Below are 21,171 nucleotides of genomic sequence, written 5' to 3' on the forward strand. Positions count from 1 at the left end.
AATGAAGTTGCATAATATAATCCTAGGCAACAGATCTTGTGACAATGAATCACTCCAGACAAGAGCTGAATAATGTCTACATTATTTGTGAAGATATTCTTGCAATGTTTTTTCTGTATTAAGATCTGTAGGATTCACCCAGTATTTTAATAAGTTTTCAATTTGTATAAAAACTGAAAGAGGTATAAGTACAAACTCTGGGGTTAGAAGAAGGAAGTTTCTGCCCCAGGAATTATAGCATTGGCTTGGGTTTGTACTGGCAAGATATGTAGGATTTAAAGTTGGAGATGTAGGGTCTGCAATCTCCATTTTTTCAAGGACAAGTATACATACTGATTTAGTCAGGGCTTCACCTAAGTATTTCCCAGCTGATTTCTAAGCCTAGAAAATCTTTCCCAATTTTTATTTTATTTTATTTTTATTTTTTATTAGGTATTTTCCTCAATTACATTTCCAATGCTATTCAAAAAGTCCCCAATACACTCCCCCCCCCAGTCCCCTACCCACCCACTCCCACTTTTTGGCCCTGGCATTCCCCTGTACTGGGGCATATAAAGTTGGCAAGTCCAATGGGCCTCTCTTTCCAGTGATAGCCGACTAGGCCATCTTTTGATACAAATGCAGCAAGAGTCAAGAGCTCTGGGGTACTGGTTAGTTCATAATAAGTTCCACCTATGGGGTTGCAGTTCCCTTTAGCTCCTTGGGTACTTTCTGTAGCTCCTCCATTGGGGGCCCTGTGATCCGTCCAATAGCTGACTGTGAGCATCCACTTCTGTGTTTGCTAGGCCCCGGCATTCTCTCACAAGAGACAGCTATATCTGGGTCCTTTCAGCAAAATCTTGCTAGTGTATGCAATGGTGTCAGCGTTTGGAAGCTGATTATGGGATGGATCCCTGGATATGGCAGTCTTTAGATGGTCCATCCTTTCTTCACAGCTCCAAACTTTATCTCTGTAACTCTTTCCATGGGTGTTTTGTTCCCAATTCCAAGAAGGGGTACAATGTCCACACTTTGGTCTTCGTTCTTCTTGAGTTTCATGCGTTTAATAAATTGTATCTTATATCTTGGGTATCCTAAGTTTTTGGGCTAATATCCACTTATCAGTGAGTACATATTGTGTGAGTTCCTTTGTGAATATGTTACCTCACTCAGGATGATGCCCTCCAGGTCCATCCATTTGCCTAGGAATTTCATAAATTCATTCCTTTTAATAGCTGAGTAGTACTCCATTGTGTAAATGTACCACATTTTCTGTATCCATTCCTCTGTTGAGGGGCATCTGGGTTCGTTCCAGCTTCTGGCTATTATAAATAAGGCTGCTATGAACATAGTGGAGCATGTGTCCTTCTTACCGGTTGGAACATCTTCTGGATATATGTCCAGGAGCGGTATTGCTGGATCCTCTGGTAGTATTATGTCCAATTTTCTGAGGAACCGCCAAACTGATTTCCAGAGTGGTTGTACCAGCTTGCAATCCCACCAAAAATGAAGGAGTGTTCCTCTTTCTCCACATCCTCGCCAGCATCTGCTGTCACCTGAATTTTTTTTTTCCTTTTGGATATTTCTTTTTTTTTTAATTTTTTTTTAATTTTTAATATTTTTATTACATATTTTCCTCAATTACATTTCCAATGCTATCCCAAAAGTCCCCCATAGCGCCCCCACTTCCCTACCCACCCATTCCCATTTTTTTGGCCCTGGCATTCCCCTATATTGGGGCATATAAAGTTTGCAAGTCCAATGGGCCTCTCTTTCCATTGATGGCCGACTAGGCCATCTTTCGATACATATGCAGCTAGAGACAAGAGCTCCGGGGTTCTGGTTAGTACATCATGTTGTTCCAACAATAGGGTTGCAGATCCCTTTAGCTCCTCGGGTACTTTCTCTAGCTTCTCCATTGGGAGCCCTGTGATACATCCAATAGCTGACTGTGAACATCCACTCCTGTGTTTGCTAGGCCCCTGCATCGTCTCACAAGAGACAGCTATATTTGGGTCCTTTCAGCAAAATCTTGCTAGTATATGCAATGGTGTCAGCGTTTAGAAGCTGATTATGGGATGGATCCCTGGATACGGCAGTCTCTAAATGGTCCATCCTTTCATCACAGCTACGAACTTTGTCTCTGTAACTCCTTCCCTGGGTGTTTTGTTCCCAATTCTAAGAAGGTGCACAGTGTCCACACTTTGGTCTTCATTCTTCTTGAGTTTCATGCATTTAGCACATTGTATCTTATATCTTGGGTATCCTAAGTTTTGGGCTAATATCCACTTATCAGTGAATACATATTGTGTGAGTTCTTTTGTGATTGTGTTACTTCACTCAAGATGATGCCCTCCAGGTCCATCCATTTGGCTAGGAATTTCATAAATTCATTCTTTTTAATAGCTGAGTAGTACTCCATTGTGTAAATGTACCATAATTTCTGTATCCATTCCTCTGTTGAGGGACATCTGGGTTCTTTCCAGCTTCTGGCTATTATAAATAGGGCTGCTATGAACATAGTGGAGCATGTGTCCTTTTTTACCGGTTGGGACATCTTCTGGATATATGCCCAGGAGAGGTATTGCTGGATCCTCCTGTAGTACTATGTCCAATTTTCTGAGGAACCGCCAGACTGATTTCCAGAGTGGTTGTACAAGCTTGCAATCCCACCAACAATGGAGGAGTGTTCCTCTTTCTCCACATCCTCGCCAGCATCTGCTGTCACCTGAATTTTTGATCTTAGCCATTCTGACTGGTGTGAGGTGGAATCTCAGGGTTGTTTTGATTTGCATTTCCATGATGATTAAGGATGTTGAACATTTTTTCAGGTGCTTCTCTGCCATTCGGTATTCCTTAGGTGCGAATTCTTTGTTCAGTTCTGAGCCCCATTTTTTAACGGGGTTATTTGATTTTCTGGAGTCCACCTTCTTGAGTTCTTTATATATATTGGATATTAGTCCCCTATCTGATTTAGGATAGGTAAAGATCCTTTCCCAATCTGTTGGTAGTCTTTTTGTCTCATTGACGGTGTCTTTTGCCTTGCAGAAGCTTTGCAACTTTATGAGGTCCCATTTATCAATTCTCGATCTTAGAGCACAAGCCTTTGCTGTTCTATTCAGGAATTTTCCCCCTGTACCCATATATTCGAGGCTTTTCCCTACTTTCTCCTCTATAAGTTTCAGTGTCTCTGGTTTTATGTGGAGTTCCTTAATCCACTTAGATTTGACCTTAGTACAAAGAGATAGGAATGAATTAATTCGCATTCTTCTACATGATAACCGCCAGTTGTGCCAGCACCATTTGTTGAAAATGCTGTCTTTTTTCTACTGGATGGTTTTTGCTCCCTTGTCAAAGATCAAGTGACCATAGGTATGTGGGTAGATCTCAGGGTCTTCAATTCTGTTCCATTGGTCTACTTGTCTGTCGTTATACCAGTACCATGCAGTTTTTATCACAATTGCTCTGTAGTACAGCTTTAGGTCAGGCATGGTGATTCCACCAGAGGTTCTTTTATCCTTGAGAAGAGTTTTTGCTATTCTAGGTTTTTTGTTGTTCCAGGTGAATTTGCAGATTGCCCTTTCTAATTCGTTGAAGAATTGAGTTGGAATTTTGATGGGGATTGCATCGAATCTGTAGATTACTTTTGGTAAGATAGCCATTTTTACAATGTTGATCCTGCCAATCCATGAGCATGGGAGGTCTTTCCATCTTCTGAGATCTTCTTTAATTTCTTTCTTCAGGGACTTGAAGTTCTTGTCATACAGATCTTTCACTTCCTTAGTTAGAGTCACGCGAAGGTATTTTATATTGTTTGTGACTATTGAGAAGGGTGTTGTTTCCATAATTTCCTTCTCTGCCTGTTTATCCTTTGTGTACAGAAAGGCCATTGACTTGCTTGATTTAATTTTATATCCAGCTATTACACCGAAGCTATTTATCAGGCTTAGGAGTTCTCTGGTGGAATTTTTAGGGTCACTTATGTATACTATCATATCATCTGTAAAAAGTGATATTTTGACTTCTTCTTTTCCAATTTGTATCCCCTTGATCTCCTTTTTTTGTCTAATTGCTCTGGCTAGGACTTCAAGTACAATGTTGAATAGGTAGGGAGAGAGTGGGCAGCCTTGTCTAGTCCCTGATTTTAGTGGGATTTCTTCCAGCTTCTCACCATTTACTTTGATGTTGGCTACTGGTTTGCTGTATATTGCTTTTATCATGGTTAGGATGGGCTTTGAATTCCTGATCTTTCCAAGACTTTTATCATGAATCGGTGTTGGATCTTGTCGAATGCTTTTTTGCATCTAATGAGATGATCATGTGGTTTTTGTCTTTGAGTTTGTTTATATAATGGATTACATTGATGGATTTTCGTATATTGAACCATCCTTGCATCCCTGGGATGAAACCTACTTGGTCAGGATGGATGATTGTTTTGATGTGTTCTTGAATTCGGTTAGTGAGAACTTTATTGAGGATTTTTGCATCAATATTCATAAGGGAAATTGGTCTGGAGTTCTCTATCTTTGTTGGGTCTTTATGTGGTTTAGGTATCAGGGTAATTGTGGCTTCACAGAATGAGTTGGGTAGAGTACCTTCTGATTCTATTTTGTGGAATAGTTTGCGAAGAACTGGGATTAGATCTTCTTTGAAGGTTTGATTGAACTCTGCACTAAACCCATCTGTTCCTGGGCTTTTTTTGGTTGGGAGACTATTAATGACTGCTTCTATTTCTTTAGGGGATATGGGACTGTTTAGATCATTAACCTGATCTTGATTTAACTTTGATACCTGGTATCTGTCTAGAAACTTGTCCATTTCATCCAGGTTCTCCAGTTTTGTTGAGTATAGCCTTTTGTAGAAGGATCTGATGGTGTTTTGGATTTCTTCAGGGTCTGTTGTTATGTCTCCCTTTTCATTTCTGATTTTGTTAATTAGAATACTTTCCCTATGCCATCTAGTGAGTCTGGTTAAGGGTTTATCTATCTTGTTGATTTTCTCAAAGAACCAGCTCCTCGATTGGTTGATTCTTTGAACTGTTCTTCTTGTTTCCACTTGGTTGATTTCACCCTTGAGTTTGATTATTTCTTGCCATCTACTCCTCTTGGGTGAATTTGCTTCCTTTCGTTCTCGAGCTTTTAGGTGTGTTGTCAAGCTGCTAATGTGTGCTCTGTCTAGTTTCTTTTTGGAGGCACTCAGAGCTATGAGTTTTCCTTAGAAATGCTTTCAATGTGTCCCATAAGTTTGGGTATGTTGTGGCTTCATTTTCATTAAACTCCAGAAAGTCCTTAATTTCTTTCTTTATTCCTTCCTTGACCAAGGTATCATTGAGAAGAGTGTTGTTTAGTTTCCACGTGTGTGTTGGCTTTCTATTATTTATTTTGTTATTGAAGATCAGTCTTAGTCCATGGTGATCTGATAGGATGCATGGGACAATTTCAATATTTTTGTATATATTGAGGCTTGTTTTGTGACCAATTATGTGGTCAGTTTTGGAGAAGGTACCGTGAGGTGCTGAGAAGAAGGTATATCCTTTTGTTTTAGGATAAAATGTTCTGTAGATATCTGTCAGATCCATTTGTTTCATAACCTCTGTTAGTTTCACTGTGTCCCTGTTTAGTTTCTGCTTCCATGATCTGTCCATTGGTGAAAGTGGTGTGTTGAAGTCTCCCACTATTATTGTGTGAGGTGCAATGTGTGCTTTGAGCTTTACTAAAGTATCTTTAATGAATGTGGCTGCGCTTGTATTTGGAGCATAGATATTCAGAATTGATAGTTCCTCTTGGAGGATTTTACATTTGATGAGAATGAAGTGCCCTTCCTTGTCTTTTTTGATGACTTTGGGTTGGAAGTCAATCTTATCAGGTATTATAATGGCTACTCCAGCTTGTTTCTTCATACTATTTGCTTGGAAAATTGTTTTCCAGCCTTTCATTCTGAGGTAGTGTCTATCTTTTTCTCTTAGATGAGTTTCCTGTAAGCAGCAAAATGTTGGGTCCTGTTTCTGTAGCCAGTCTGTTAGTCTATGTCTTTTTATTGGGGAGTTGAGTCCATTGATATTAAGAGATATTAGGGAGAAGTAATTGTTGCTTCCTTTTATTTTTTTGTTAGAGTTGGTGTTCTGTTTTTGTGGCTGTCTTCTTTTAGGTTTGTTGAGGGATTACCTTTTTGCTTTTTCTAGGACGTGGTTTCCATCCTTGTATTGGTTTTTTTTTTCTGTTATTATCCTTTGAAGGGCTGGATTCGTGGAGAGATAATGTGTGAATTTGGTTTTGTCGTGGAATACTTTGGTTTCTCCATCTATGGTAATTGAGAGTTTGGCTGGGTATAGTAGCCTGGACTGGAAATTGTGTTCTCTTAGTTTCTGTATAACATCTGTCCAGACCCTTCTGGCTTTCATAGTCTCTGGTGAAAAATCCGGTGTAATTCTGATAGGCTTGCCTTTATATGTTACTTGACCTTTTTCCCTTACTGCTTTTAGTATTCTATCTTTATTTAGTGCATTTGTTGTTCTGATTATTATGTGTCGGAAGGAATTTCTTTTCTGGTCCAGTCTATTTGGAGTTCTGTAAGCTTCTTGTATGTTCATGGGCATCTCTTTCTTTAGGTTTGGGAAGTTTTCTTCTATAATTTTGTTGAATATATTTGCTTGTCCTTTGAGTTGAAAATCTTCATTCTCATCTACTCCTATTATCCGTATGTTTGGTCTTCTCATTTTGTCCTGGATTTCCTGGATGTTTTGAGTTAGGATCTTTTTGGATTTTGTATTTTCTTTGATTGTCCTGCCGATGTTCTCTATGGAGTCTTCTGCACCTGAGATTCTCTCTTCCATCTCTTGTATTCTGTTGCTGATGCTCGCATCTATGGTTCCAGATTTCTTTCCTAGGGTTTCTATCTCCAGTGTTGCCTCAATTTGGGTTTTCTTCATTGTCTCTACTTCCCTTTTTAGGTCTTGGATGGTTTTATTCAATTCCATCACCTGTTTGGTCTGGTTTTCCTGCAATTCTTTAAGGGATTTTTGTGCTTCCTCTTTAATGTCTTCTACCTGTTTAGCAGTGTTCTCCTGTATTTCTTTAAGTGTGTTATTAAAGTCCTTCTTGATGTCCTCTACCATCATCATGAGATATGCTTTTAGATCCGGGTCTAGCTTCTCCGGTGTGTTGGCGTGCTCTGGACTGGGCGAAGTGGGAGTGCTGGGTTCTGATGATGGTGAGTGGTCTTGGTTTCTGTTAGTAAGATTATTACGTTTATCTTTCGCCATCTGGTAATCTCTGGGGTTAGTTGTTATCGTTGTCTCTGTTTAAAGATTGGAGCAGACACTGTGTTCTACTTACCAGAAGTCTTAAGATCCTGTGGCGGGTGTTGTGGGTAGCTGGCAGGTGTCAGCCGACCCTGCGCCCTAGCTACCCCGGTGCTGGTCCGACTGGAAGAGGCTTGAGGCCCTACTCAGGCCGGATTTCTGCTTCCCTAACTAATGCAGTCTCAGGTCCCGCGAGCAGTTGGATTGGAGCAGAAGCTGTGTTCCACTCACCTGAAGTCTTAAGATCCTGTGGTAGGTGTTGTGGGTAGCTGGCGAGTGTCAGCCGACCCTGCGCCCTAGCTACCCCGGTGCTGGTCCGACCGGAAGAGCCCCAATTTTTAAATTCATACGCATATACAGAGCTTCATTTCTATAGGTCATTCCCTGTGATAGTCACAACCTGTAACCTGACTGTGGTCTTTATATTCGCCTTCAAGAACTAAGTATTTTCTAGTGTTTTAAGTTCTTCACTCATTACTTTAATAGCTGCAGGGATAGTTCCCCATTTATTCCATTGTCTAGAGTAGTCACAGTGCCTTAGGTCCTCTTGCTTTTAGAAAAGTGTGAAGATATTCCAATTTCCTTGCAATTCATTATGAGGAAAATTAATATAGTCTAGTTAGAATAAGGTTTTATTTTATGTTAGCACAGATATAGAAATAAGTTTAGTGTTTAGAATATAAATAATGATAAAGATAGGGTTTCATGATTTAAGTTAAATTGCAGAGGTATAGGAATAAAACCTGCATGGTAATGGAAAAAAATGGACATGAAGATCAGTGGAACATAACAGAAGACCCAAACACACTCATGCAATCACAGGCATCTGATAGCTAGCATAGATATTAAAACATAACCCATGGGAAAGACAGCATCTTCAACAAAGTGTTCTGCGAAAACTGGATGCTCACATACAGAAGAATGAAAGTAGACCTATATGTATTACCCTGCACAATAATCAACTCCAAATACATCTAAGACCTGAACATGAAAATTGAAACTGCTGGGGGACGAACCATAGGCAGCAACCCTACAAAACACACGAGTAGGAAAGGACTCTGAATGAGACCCATTCACTTAGAAATTAAGGTAAATACGTAGCAAACGGGGACCTCACAAAACTGAAATGTTTTTTGCACCACTAGGGAGCAATCAATTGTGTGAAGTGGAAGCCCAGAGAGTGGAGAAAACCTTTGCTAGCTATACATCTGATAGAGAATAGATACTCCGACTATATAAAGGACCCTAAAAACAAAGAGTCAAGAAAACGAACACCCTGACTTAAAGAATGAGGTGTGTATCTGAACAGTGGTTTCAAAAGAAATTTTAAAAGGTTAAAACACATCTTTTATCGGTGATTGGTATGCTAGCAATTGCCACATGTAGATTAAAACAACCCAGATTCCATCTCACCCCAGTCAGGATGGCCAAGGACAGCAAAAGGACTGACAGCAAGTGCTAGAGAAGACAAGGGGAAAGGGAGCCCTCATTCACTGTTGTGGGGATGCAAATGGTGCAGTCACTCTGAAAGGGACTCAGATGAGAGGAGGAGGAAGATTAAATGGTTCCTCTGTGTGTGTGCATGCACCGTTCCATACTTCATGCAATGATCCTATATCATAAAATTGATTGCATTTTGTCTCATCTTAACAATGAAGGAAGGACCTCCAGCCTTTAACATCCTTGTAATAGCATACATCTGGACACATTTTGCGTTAGTAAGCTTGAGTACTTTTTCTCTTACTGGGATGCCATACATGAACTGTAATTTTATTTTATAAGCTTTGATAAATAATTCACATGTACTTTGTTCTGAAAATACTGATTTGTTATTTTTACCTAATATTGGAACAATGTCATAATCAGAACAAAATGTAGAATGTTTAATCTTCAAGTTGGTGAATGGCATTAAACCCATGTCCTAGAAAGAAAAATATTAATCAATTAAAATAGCTCAAACTCCTGAAATAAGTGTGTATAAATATTGCAATAAATATTTCACATATAATTCTGCATGTTCAAGTAGGATTCCTATTCAAATTGTTTGTCTCCTACTTGTTAGGGAGCACAGTGAAGGCCATATAATTTATAGCGAGGCATATGCAGGTCATCTTTCTGATACAATGCTGTTATTTTTACAAGGCATTCACAGCCATGCATGATGGTGCATGCTTTAATCCCAGCACTTGAGAGGCACAGGCAGACAGATCTCTGGGACTTTGAGGCCAGCCTGGTCTACAGAGCTACACAATGAGAGACTGTCTGCAAAATCATTAATAAAATACTACTACTACTACTACTACTACTACTACTACTACTACTGCTACTACTACTACTGCTACTACTACTACTACTACTACTACTAAGTCAGTCCACCACTCTATGCCAGTTTCTTCAATAGAGAGGAAAAAATAGTCTGGACTGGGCACTTTGTAAGATGTAGATTTTTGGCATGCTTAGGATTTGAGCCCATGAACCACCACATGCAAGTTGAGTGGTTTGCCAGTGACTCATATCCGTGGCCTGAGCCTAAACTTCTTTACTAATATAGAGTTTCACTAAACCTAAATAGTTCACAGAGCAGCATGTCGGTAGATAATAGGGCTTACCCCTACATATCTGTAGACATTCTTCTCTCTTCCATGTGGTACTGAGTATGTGTGCTTCTCAGCCACCCATGATCCGTACAGTATACAGTCTTCTCGATCTTCAGACAGGTGGGAACTTGGAATGAATTTGTTGTGCTGCATACCTGGCAGATTGTATATCTGTAAAAGACAGGAGATGAGAGGGGATATGGGGGGCAATTTCCGAGTTAGCTTTGTCTAACATTGTGGTTCCCGAGTTGACTGACTTGTTGGTTCTGGCAGGACCTGCTTTATTGGAATATACTCACCTCCCCCAAAATTAATGTGACCACTACAAATACCTGAATGTTCAAGAAATCGCTGTTCTCATGAATAGTACAAGGTACTCAGTGCACAGAGATGACAGGGTGGGTGTGAGCAAGGGAACTCCATCCCCCTTTATTTAACCCTTGCATTTTAAAAAGGAATTGTCTGTATTTGTCAGCTAGAAGCAACTGCTCAAGAAATCTCTGTTGAATAGATTTGGGGAAAGTAAGAATCAAAAAGAAAAACATTTTAGCATTATACTTTCCAAACAATTTTCTGTATGAGCTTCATAAAATCTCATCATTAAACTTAAATTAAATATTGGTTTAATTTACATGTTAGTTTAAGACTGGTAATTTCCCAGCATTATCTAGACTAAAATTTTATGTTTTTAAATTTACATGTCTACCACACATTCTGAAACATGCTATTAGCGAGTGTCAATAATATTTTTCCACTATTAAAGTGCACATATAATTATTCCTAATAATTCCTGTTTTCAGTTCAATAAAATGAGGAGCTTTACTGTTATTATCTTGGGCGAGACACCTATAAATAGTGTATGGTTTCATTTGTGCTTCTGAGAATTTTCAAAACAAGTTGAGAATCTTGCATTTAAAAATTTAAATAATTCTATTTTTTTCTCTAATTTGGGTAACTCTTGAGACTGTAAGATTCTATTTGTGTAAACAGTTTCATTTGGCTCCCACATGCAGTGTGACTCTGAAAAGCTCCACCAAGAGCATCTGAAGGGGACAAGCCACTCCTGGGGCACGACAGGTGCAGTAAGAGCACAGAAGGCTCTGCAACACACAGAGCGCCTTATTTCCTTCCATGTCTTCAGTTTATTGGCTAAAGTTTTCTGATCCGTTCTTCGGGATTTTACAATGAAGAGCTCCCTTACAGAAGCTGTCAGCATTAAATGCAGTATTTTTACATTCAAAATCCCTAGTGTCTGAACAATCACTGTTTCATCAGAGCCAGAGTCACTTCTGGTCTCTTTGGATGGGTTTTGGACAGAGGCAGAAAGGGACTCACCCAGGATGGGGAGAGCTCAGCCTCGGGCTTCAGGAGCAGCACACTCTGTTCCACAGTTCTCAGGCCACAGAGGGACTGAGGAGAAGCTGTGACCTGCAGACGGGTTTGTGAGGTGGGAAGACTTTGAGATGAGCTGAAGCTCAGGTCCACCTGTGAGAAGGAAAATCAAGCTTAGCGGCGGAGGGCGGGGTGTTCCTGCTTTTGCATCCCTGAAACCTGCCACGTGAAGTCACCCTGGATCTCTGTACACACATCTGTTTTTCCAGATTATGAATACTGTCAGAAGCACAACTGAAGTTCCTTGCTTCCCCTTTCTCCCCTGGGATTGGTTTAGGAAGACAGGAAATGTGTCAGTCAAACTCCAAAGCAACAAAAGGACGATTAGGCTTTCTGAAATTCTTCAACTAACACCATTTTTGGTGCATGTGCACATGTATGTGACTGTGGTGTAATGGACACACGTGTGCAGGTGCATACACCCATGCACCGATCAGAGGCCATAGGAGGGTGTGGGTGCCCTGCTCCCACTTTCTACTTCATTCTCTTTAGAATGTCCCTCATAATCTTGGAGCTAAACTGGCAGAAGGAAATCCGAGCAATTCTCCTGCCTATAGCCTCCACAACACTGGGGTTGTAAGACCCTCTGGTCATGCCTGGCATTTACATGAATGCTGAAATCAGAATTCAGTGCAGCAAGTGCTATTACCTACTGAGCCATCTCTGCAACAGGGAAGGTACACTCCCTCTCCATCATCTCTCCTTCTTTTCCTACCCCTCCTCCCCATTTCCCCCTCCCTCTCTCTTTCCATCTCTGTCCCTTTATCTCTATCTTTGTGCTTTGTGTCTCTCTGTCTTGTCTCTGTCTGTCTGTCTCTGTTTCCTCTCTCTCTCTCTCTCTCTCTCTCTCTCTCTCTCTCTCTCTCTCTCTCTCTCTCTCTCTCTCTCTGTGTGTGTGTGTGTGTGTGTGTGTGTAATCCTGGCTGTCCTGGAACTCACTCTATAAACCAGGCTGGCCTTGAACTCAGATATGCCTGCCACCCCTGTGCATGGATTAAAGGATCAAGCCACAACCAGTCAACATAGTTACTTAATTTAAAGGATTTTTTCATGATGAATCTTATACATAGGGTAGAAAAATCAGATCAGTATTGTAATTGGAAATATGTCTACATTTGCCTCTCTGTCTGGCTATAGGATTATCTGCCATTCACCTTCATCTCTCAATCCTTCCTATTTCAATTCAGGGACAGAATCAAACTGCTGAATACTGGGATGTATTGAAAGGGGCTGATGAAAGCAGATCAGAGGTGGCCTTAGCTGCTCTAGAGTAAGAAAAGTGCAGATGCTCACCAACGGACATAGTTTCAGCCACCTAATGTGACTAGGAACTGAAGATGTGTGATACAGCACACACTCAATATGCTGTGTCATAAAAATTAATACTAGCAAGGGTCTTATGTTCTTATCACACCTAAGAAAAAATCATAATGAAAAACTGGAGGGAAAATAAATATCCTAACAATTGATAGGCCTGGATCCTATGACTGGTCTCGCATAAGATTATATGACATTAAGGATGTATGAGATGGATCAGTGGGTAAAGGAGCCCCCAGCCAAGCCTCTTGACCTGAGCTTGACCTCTCAGACCCATGAGGAAGAAGAGCACAGACTTGTAAAACTTGTTCTCTTTCCTCTACATGTGTGCATTCACATGCACATGCACACACGCAGATAAATACAATAAAATGTCACTCACACAACTTTAATGTAGTTATGAAGGATTCGGTTCTCCTCTCTCCCTCTACACAACCTTGCTTCCCCTCTCTTAGCCCTCCAACCACATGTGGGGTTTATAAATTGAAATCTGGCACTCTGGTACTGTCCACATCTTTGCCATGGAGGCACACACCAATGAATGGATTTAGCATATTTATCTGAAATCTCTGTCCTTCAGACTCCCCCCTTTTAAAAATAGAAGTTATAGGTAATAAATCCCTCACTTTGTTGCGAAGACACTTTTCAACTTCAAAGTTTACAGAATCTGCAATCACTTCTCCATCAGGCAAGATGGTGTAGATGAGCATTTTAGCCACGGGGACCATGCTGAAGTCCACAGGGATCTCCAAGGCAAAGTTGCCTTTTACTGGAGCTGGGGGGAATGGAAAGAGATGGTTATGGGTCAGACTACTGACAGGAAACCCCAAGTAACTGAACACAGGGATTTGGAGGTCAGTCTATATGTGGAAGACAGTCTACCTGTCCTGTGGTTAGTTGCTGGCACACTAATGATCTCAGGAGAGTATCACAAAGATATCTTCCAGCAAGATGTTCACTGTCAAAAGTTATATTGGTTATTTATAGCTAATCATATAATGACCTCTTATCTGTTTTACACCTGAGCAACCCAAACAGCACTGATTATCTACCACTTCTAAAAATGACTTGTTACATTTTATAAAAAGGATTGAGACAACCTTGACTGGTGTCCTATTTATTATTCAGATATAAAGAAGAATAACAGAGAAGAAAGCCTGGTAGTCAGGGAGTTGAAAATTAATAATCATCTCAGAGGAGCAAGCCACACTTGGCAATAATAAGCATATCTTTGGAATAAAACTTTTACTCAATGCAATGTTCACAGTATTTACACATCTGTTGAAAAAATGCTGCACTTTGAAGTCTCTCTTATTGTTTCTGGTGAACCTGAGGGGATCCATAAACCTTCTCATGATGGGTGCTATGACTCCCACTTAATGTTTGTTGAAGAACCAATTGCATAATTTATTAAATAGCTAAAAGTTTTCATAATTGATGGCAAGGAAGCCTCTTTTCAGTAAATTTGTTGAGCATTCACCGAGTATCTTAACTTCTAGAAATGACTTGAAAGATATCTATGACTGCATAGAGAAAGCTTATTACATCTAAAACTTGCTATTAGCAACTGCCCATATAACTTTTAAGCTATTAGAGTGATTATATAATTATTCCCAGTAAGTCCTGTTTTTAATTCAAGTACAAATAGTTTTACTGTCATTGGCTTGCGTGAGACTCCTATAAGTAGTGTATGGTTTCAATTGTGCTCCACGCAGTCATTATGACCATGGAGAGAAATGAATAAGAAAAGGCATATTGTAGAACATGTGTTTGCACGTGGTAAGTGTTCTTTTGGAAGGAAAGGATGGCAAGAGCATAGGATTTAGATTACCGGGATTCAGTGAGTACTTGGATTTTAATAGGAGTGGGTGCAAGAGGCCCAAATAAGGGAGTGGAAAGGGAGTCACATTTTGGTAGAATTGAGCAAATATCACCAGAAGATGACAAGGTGACTTCACTCATAAAGTCACAGCAGCTATGATTCCCTGCCCTTGACCTTCACAACAGCAAGCCAGTCAATATTCCAGCATGGAAGGGGAGGAGTTTGTGAAGACCCACAATTAGTTGAGGAGCTATTGACAGTTGAGGGCTACTGAGGGGAGGAATAGTCAGATCTCTTCAGCAATGTGGCCCCTGGTAGACTGTCTATGTTTCAGGGGCTTTCCCAATACGTTTTTATGTATGGGTAGCACTAATTGAACTCAATACGTTATAGAAGAGATATAGAATAGGGAAGGGGCCTGGTGAATCAGGGAGGAGTTGGGAGATTAGTGGGGAGAGGGTTTGGTTATAATACACATAAATATATGTGACTTTCAAAGAATAAAAAAGTCTTTAAAAGTAAAATAAAGATAGTTAAGATCACTTGATGCTCTACTAGAAAACCCAAGTTTGATTCCCAGCACCCACACCAGGGTGCTCAGAACTGTAATTCTGGATCCAAAATATCCAGGGGATCTTATGGCTCTGGATTTCAGAGTATTTCTATTGACTTGTACATAGTTACCCATAAGCAACTCACACACAATTTAAAAATAATAAAAATGGAACAAGTACATGAAAATCAGTGTAGCTACAATTTTAAGGACCAATCTGATCCCCTCCAGATATTTTTTTTTAACCAACACTAAGATAACTCATTTGCCTTGTTGGGGATTATCTGTATGTGAGTGCATAAGTTCCTCATGTAGATTGTATCTTGGAGTATTTTGTGTATTCAGGTGTTACATATTCAGAATAGATATTTCACCATGTTGAATGATACTCATGTTGGGACCCTAAGACTTTCCTGAAGGTCATGGTATGATTGAGAACTTACATTGGAAAGCAAAGCCATGAGTTCCTACTGTGGAGAGTGTCTATGGAGACACACACTATGATGGCACAGTTAGTTGCTCAGTGGTAAGATTCCATTGGTGAGAATGTGGACACTGAGTTGGGGAAATGTTACTTTGTGGGGAAACACTTACCTTCTCCTGGCTCCACCTGGTGAGTGTGGTTTCCAGTCTGGATGATGCTGCCCTGGGCCATGACCTAAAATGGAAAATATTTTCCAAGCTTACATCTATATTTTGCAAGGCTTGGTTTTAACTGTGCTAGAAGAAATAGATGAATCTATTGTATTTCAGGAAGAAATAGTCTAGAACCCAATCTGTAAGGAGAGACATGGTCAAAAGAGAAAAGAATTCTTTTGTTTTGTTTTGTTTTTGTTGTTGTTTGTTTGCTGTTTGTTTGTTTGTTTGTTGTTTCAATTTGGAGCCAGTACTCACCAGGTAGTAGAAAACGAGCTCTTTCAGCACTCCCAAGTCCCCCTTCAGAATAAAATGTGCCTGAACTGTGTGAATCTGGTTGCAGGGCAAGATGCTGCTGGTCTCTGTGTCAAGGTATATGTAGCTCTTGCTGAGGGAGTAAACAGCATAGGCAACATGCTCTGCACTTGCATGTCTTTCCTCCATGCAATAGAAATAGGAACATGAATCTTCCTCTTTGTGGTTGACCTGGAGAAACAACAAAATACTATCCCGTATATTGCCTAGCAGACAGAATATCTCTTCTGTGATTAATCCGTGAATTTTTCCATTTCATTTAATGATTGAATAGTTTCTACATCTTATTAAAAATGGAGGGGAATTTCATTAAATGGATTGATGTCTAACACCCTGAATTTTCAGAATGGAAGCAAATATTTATACCAGGGAAGAGGGAAAAGGAAAGTGTATTATTTTTATGTGACAAAGGAACCATTTATTGCGCATCTAATATATAATGAAAAATTTACATATATAAATTTTACTGATTATGAATGTAAAAAATACTGGTTTAACACAAATATTTTCATATATTAATGTAGTGTACTCTGAGCATCTTCATCCACCTTACAATGACATCCTATATCTCCTGCTGGCTCCCTTCTTCCTTAATTGACCCTCTCTGCTTTCATTCCTGTTTCCCTAGGTTCCACATATGGGGGACTTATAGAGATAATTTCTCCTAGTCTCATACTCCTTTCTTATAATGACAACATACAAATCCATTCATTTACCTATAGACAAGATGACTCTCTTATAAATATCTGAGTAAAAGTCCAATGTGAACATATTTACAATTTTCTCTATCCACTCATGTAACAGTGGGCTTTTCCTGATGTGCCCAAGTTCATAAAAGTATGACTGCAAGAATGAATTATTCAATTATCCTGTTTATTCTTTTCTGTTGGTTACCTCTCAGTTTGGGGCAAATTTCTCACACCTAAGTCTACCCCAGAAATTCTCTCCATACCTTCACTTCCACCTCCTGGTTTCCTGCGGAAGTTAATAGGCCAATGGCATTTTATTGACAGGTGATGCTTCCATAAATTGCCCAAGAGGTTTCCTGTAATCCACCAATAGGCATTAAAGTTGGCTCCCTTTCCCAACACTGTTAAGATCTGCTGAGACTGCCACAGGGATGGAGATGTCTCTCTTATACGTTAGCTTTTATTCATATGGGCTTGTATATGGGTATAGCATACCTGTACTGTATAATGATTTCACTTTGGTGTTTTGTAGAATCTCTGAGCTTTATCGTCATACTAATTTGATGTCACAACTCCTGTGCATATAGGTTCCTTTGTTCTCATAACCTGCAGTTTATTGAGATCCATATGTGTTGAGCATCTTTGTGTGTGTTTCTTGACCTTTTGTAATTGGTGTCTTGAAAACACACTATTTGTTGGATCTACTGAGATGACCATGTGGTTTTTAACTCGATTTTATTTATATGCTGTTTTACAGTTGTCAGCTTACAAATGTGAAACCATCCATGTATTCTTAGTACAAAATCAGTTTTATCATGGTACATGATTTGCTTAATGTGAGGTTGAATTTGGCATGTAAGAATTTGAGTGTGGTCTTTCTCTTATCATTCATTGGTAAATTAGTCTGAAGAGTTCTTATCACTGTATCCTCATCTACTTTGGTCTCAGGGTTGTTCTAGATTCATAGAACAGCTTTGGAAGCATTCCTCTTTTTGAATCTTTATACAACAATATTTTCTTTTTGATGTTTGGTTCTATTCAACAATGAGTTCTTCCCAGTCTCAGATCTTATTGTGCCAGGTATCTTTAATTATTTCTTCAATTTTATTTCCAATTGCCAACCATTCAGGTTTTTCACATCCTTTTGGCTCACTTTTGGTATACTATAAATATCCAGAAAATCATTTATTTATTCTGGATTTTTTAATTTATTGGAATGAACGTTTTCAGATTCTTTTGTAAGAACCCCATGGATTTCACAGTGTGTGCTGTAATAGTAACTTTTAATTTGCTAATTTTGGTTTTTAACTCTCTTTGGATTTAGATGAGAGCTAATCAAGTTTACTTTTCTTTGTGATTTCAGAATCATCGTTGGTTTCTCTGGACCTTTTTATTGTTCCCTTTGGTCTCTATCATTAATTCTGCCATAGTTATTATTTCCTTCCTTCCATCAATTTTAATTTGGCCTGTTCTAGTGGTGCTAACAAATTGAGGTACAGCATAAGGTATATTATTAATTTGATATCTATGTGATTACGTAGTGCAGAATTTCATTCCTTGTAGACTGTGCAAATTCTTTTCTTTTTCTTTTTCTCAGACTTCCTTTTCTGATACTTTAGTAATAAAGCTTCTCTCTATTTTTTAACTTAATTGTTTAAGTTACATCATATTTTCCACTTTGTATTCATTGGAACTGGGGGTATAGTGGCTGTTTTTAATTTTTAAAATTATATCCATACATCTGAATTGCTTTGGTGTTGATGAATTTACTGAAACGTCCTCTATGTTTCTGAGATTTGCCTTTAAAAGAGAGCTACTTATTATAAAAATTTTCTTATAATAGAATATGTTCTATAGCCATCACTATGAATGTACAAATTAGAACATCAAAATGGGAGAAATATGAAAGAAACTACATAGCTTACCTTAAATCTCTTAACTTTCCTATAATTGAACTCTAAGCTATTGAAGCATATGAAATATTATGTAAATAATATTACAAGTCTAATCATAAAAATTATTGACAAAATTGGGGACACACACACACTATCCAGTGGAGTACATAAGAGATTATATTTTACCCAAAAAATCAACAAACAAAAATTCTGAAATAATTTTAAAAAATTGAAATCTGAGAAATACACAGATCAGTAAGCTAAATAAAGTTAAGTGGAAGATTTCACTGATGGATTAGATACAATGGAAGAAAAATACCAGGTTTTAGATATAATGGAAAATTATTATTACACATAGTGAGTGGTAATGAAAAATTAATTGCCACAACTTTCAAGGCCTCTGGAACCCTTTGATAAGATTCAAAGTGTAAAGATGTTGCTGTCCCACAGAAGTAAGAATTTGAGGATGCACAGCACCTATCCTTGTCTATGTAGATAAAAATGGAACTTTAATCATTGTTTTACTTGAAGGTCCTAACTTGAGGTATTGAAAACATAAATAAAGCAAAAGATATAAAGAAATAAAAAATTGTGTTAACAATGTGTTTGCAATGTATGCTCATACTTTTATTAATAATCAGAACCTTTTTGTGTTTTTCTCTAAGAGAGTTTGGCATGGATTTTTTTTTTTCAATTAGGCTACACATTATTGAGTTCAAGCTGTAGCAAAGCCTTGCCTTGTGTTTTTTGTCCTCCTCATTTCTGACTTACTTTGATATGGAGGGAAGAGCCTGAGAAGCCATCAGTGTCTATGGAGAACTTTGCCAGGCCATGCTGATCAGTGGTAGTAGCACAGGTATAGCCAACTTCTTGTGTTTTGATGAAGACTTGTGCATTTGGGATAGGGTCTCCCTTGATATCCACTAGGCGGACCTAAGTTGAACAAGGAAGAAAAGTGTAGTTTAGCCCTGGAAATAAGACAAAGAATGTAAGAGAAAACCATGTTTCAGTATTATATGATGATACCAAAAATGTACCAACTAATTCAGCAGCACATGCAAAAATTGATTCCTGAAAATCTATACCAGCAGGACTAGCTGTGCTGTGAAAGTATAGAGGCTGAAGCTATCATACTCTTAATGCCATAACAGATGCTTTATAGATGATTTCTACTTTCTTATTATTCGTAAGAAACCATCATTGATTCCTTTGTGTAAAGTACAGGAAGCAGATGCTCTGTCAATATCACAAGAACAACCTGTGAGGTGCAGTGACTGATGGAGAGTGTGGATCTGTTATAAGTATGTAGCATATGCTGCTTCACCATTGAAACACAGTAACACTTTGTGGTGTAAGGTTTTCAGGGACAGTAGTTATAAATGAAAACTTTGCAGCATATGGTTTAGATCTGGAGCCTCCTGATAACCTTTCTAAGTCTTCAGTTTAGTTCTGGGAATTGAGCTCATGCACTTGGGCATAGGAAATATACACTACACCATAAGAAGCTGCACTTCTTATGTTGCAATCAATAATGTCAGAAACGCCTAATATCTAGCAGAATGTCCTAGGTTTTGAGGTACCACCCTACAGCTCACCTATCTATAAATGAAAAAGCACCTTACTTTCACAAAGAATGGAATCCCGTGTCTGAAATGTGAATCTGCCTTCAAAAATATGAGCTTGTTTGTGATTCTTTCAATTTTAGTCATTCCAGATCGACTGAACTACAATCCTGAAGAAGAAATTAGTGACAACCTTGAAAACCTAAGTTGGTTAGAGAATTGCTTGCTTTCTGCATCCTTTGAACCACCATCTCTATGTGAAAGGTGTCAGTTTTCACAGCTTCATCTTCTATATTCTTTGGTTATCCACATACCTGTCCCTTCTTCTGTAACAGTTGCATTCACATGAAAAAGCTGAACCCTGTGATGTCTTTTCTTTGGTTGGAACTCAGTGATGTTCACTTCTTGTGTGCTGCAGCCATTCTTGTCTAGCTGACATGTAAGATAAAAGCAAGGTAACATGGCACACTGCTCAGATCAATGGTTTACTCAAACATACTCATAAGGACTTCTTTTAGAAAAATGACAGCTTAGTTCATGATGTTCTGGTTATAAGCATGGGACTCAGCTCAAACACCGGGCTGCTGTATGCCATGGTCATGTCCAGTCACAGTATTTCCTTGGCTTAGTCATCTATAAAAATAGTGATTATCTATTAAGTACTAAGTGATATCTATTAAGGAGTATTAAGTAAACTCACAATTATAATGTCTGAAGCAATTAACTTGCATGCCATTAAGATTTAACAATTACTTTTTATTATTAAAATAGCAATCCCAGGCATGAATGCATCTCAATGGTACATTTTACTAGCAGGCATGACCTTTTGCCTTGATACCTAGTCATGGTAAGTAAAGTGAAATCCATTCCCAGAGTGAAATGTTGTTTAGAAAGTCTTCCTATGAAAGAATTGATATTTTTCCAAACTGTGAAAGACTCACCAGAATCATTTTGTTCTTAATTAAATTTTAGCTTCACAGCTTACTTTTCTTTGCCATTTTTATTGTTACAATTATTGTTGGTTTAGTAGTATACTTTATTTCAATTAAATTACATTGCTCAAACAACTTCACTTTTCTGCTGTACAGCAGTTTGTCTGGATCCCTTTCCCTTT

At 38.7% G+C, this 21,171-nt stretch overlaps 1 protein-coding gene across 1 annotated transcript in view; it reads right to left on the reverse strand.

Annotated features, from left to right (window-relative positions):
* Nucleotides 1–21,171, reverse strand: part of LOC110288221 (murinoglobulin-1-like) — a 69,489-nt gene that overhangs the window by 15,299 nt on the left and 33,019 nt on the right. The window contains 9 exon segments of the mRNA XM_085839974.1: nt 9,119–9,200; nt 9,889–10,047; nt 11,212–11,361; nt 13,212–13,360; nt 15,555–15,618; nt 15,855–16,082; nt 19,267–19,428; nt 20,118–20,227; nt 20,372–20,489. Coding sequence (XP_085696100.1) covers nt 9,119–9,200; nt 9,889–10,047; nt 11,212–11,361; nt 13,212–13,360; nt 15,555–15,618; nt 15,855–16,082; nt 19,267–19,428; nt 20,118–20,227; nt 20,372–20,489 — 1,222 coding nt within the window.

Source organism: Mus caroli, unplaced genomic scaffold (assembly GCF_978045245.1).
Source record: "Mus caroli unplaced genomic scaffold, Mus_caroli_1 scaffold_7, whole genome shotgun sequence".
In the NCBI taxonomy this organism is placed as follows: Eukaryota; Metazoa; Chordata; class Mammalia; order Rodentia; family Muridae; genus Mus; species Mus caroli.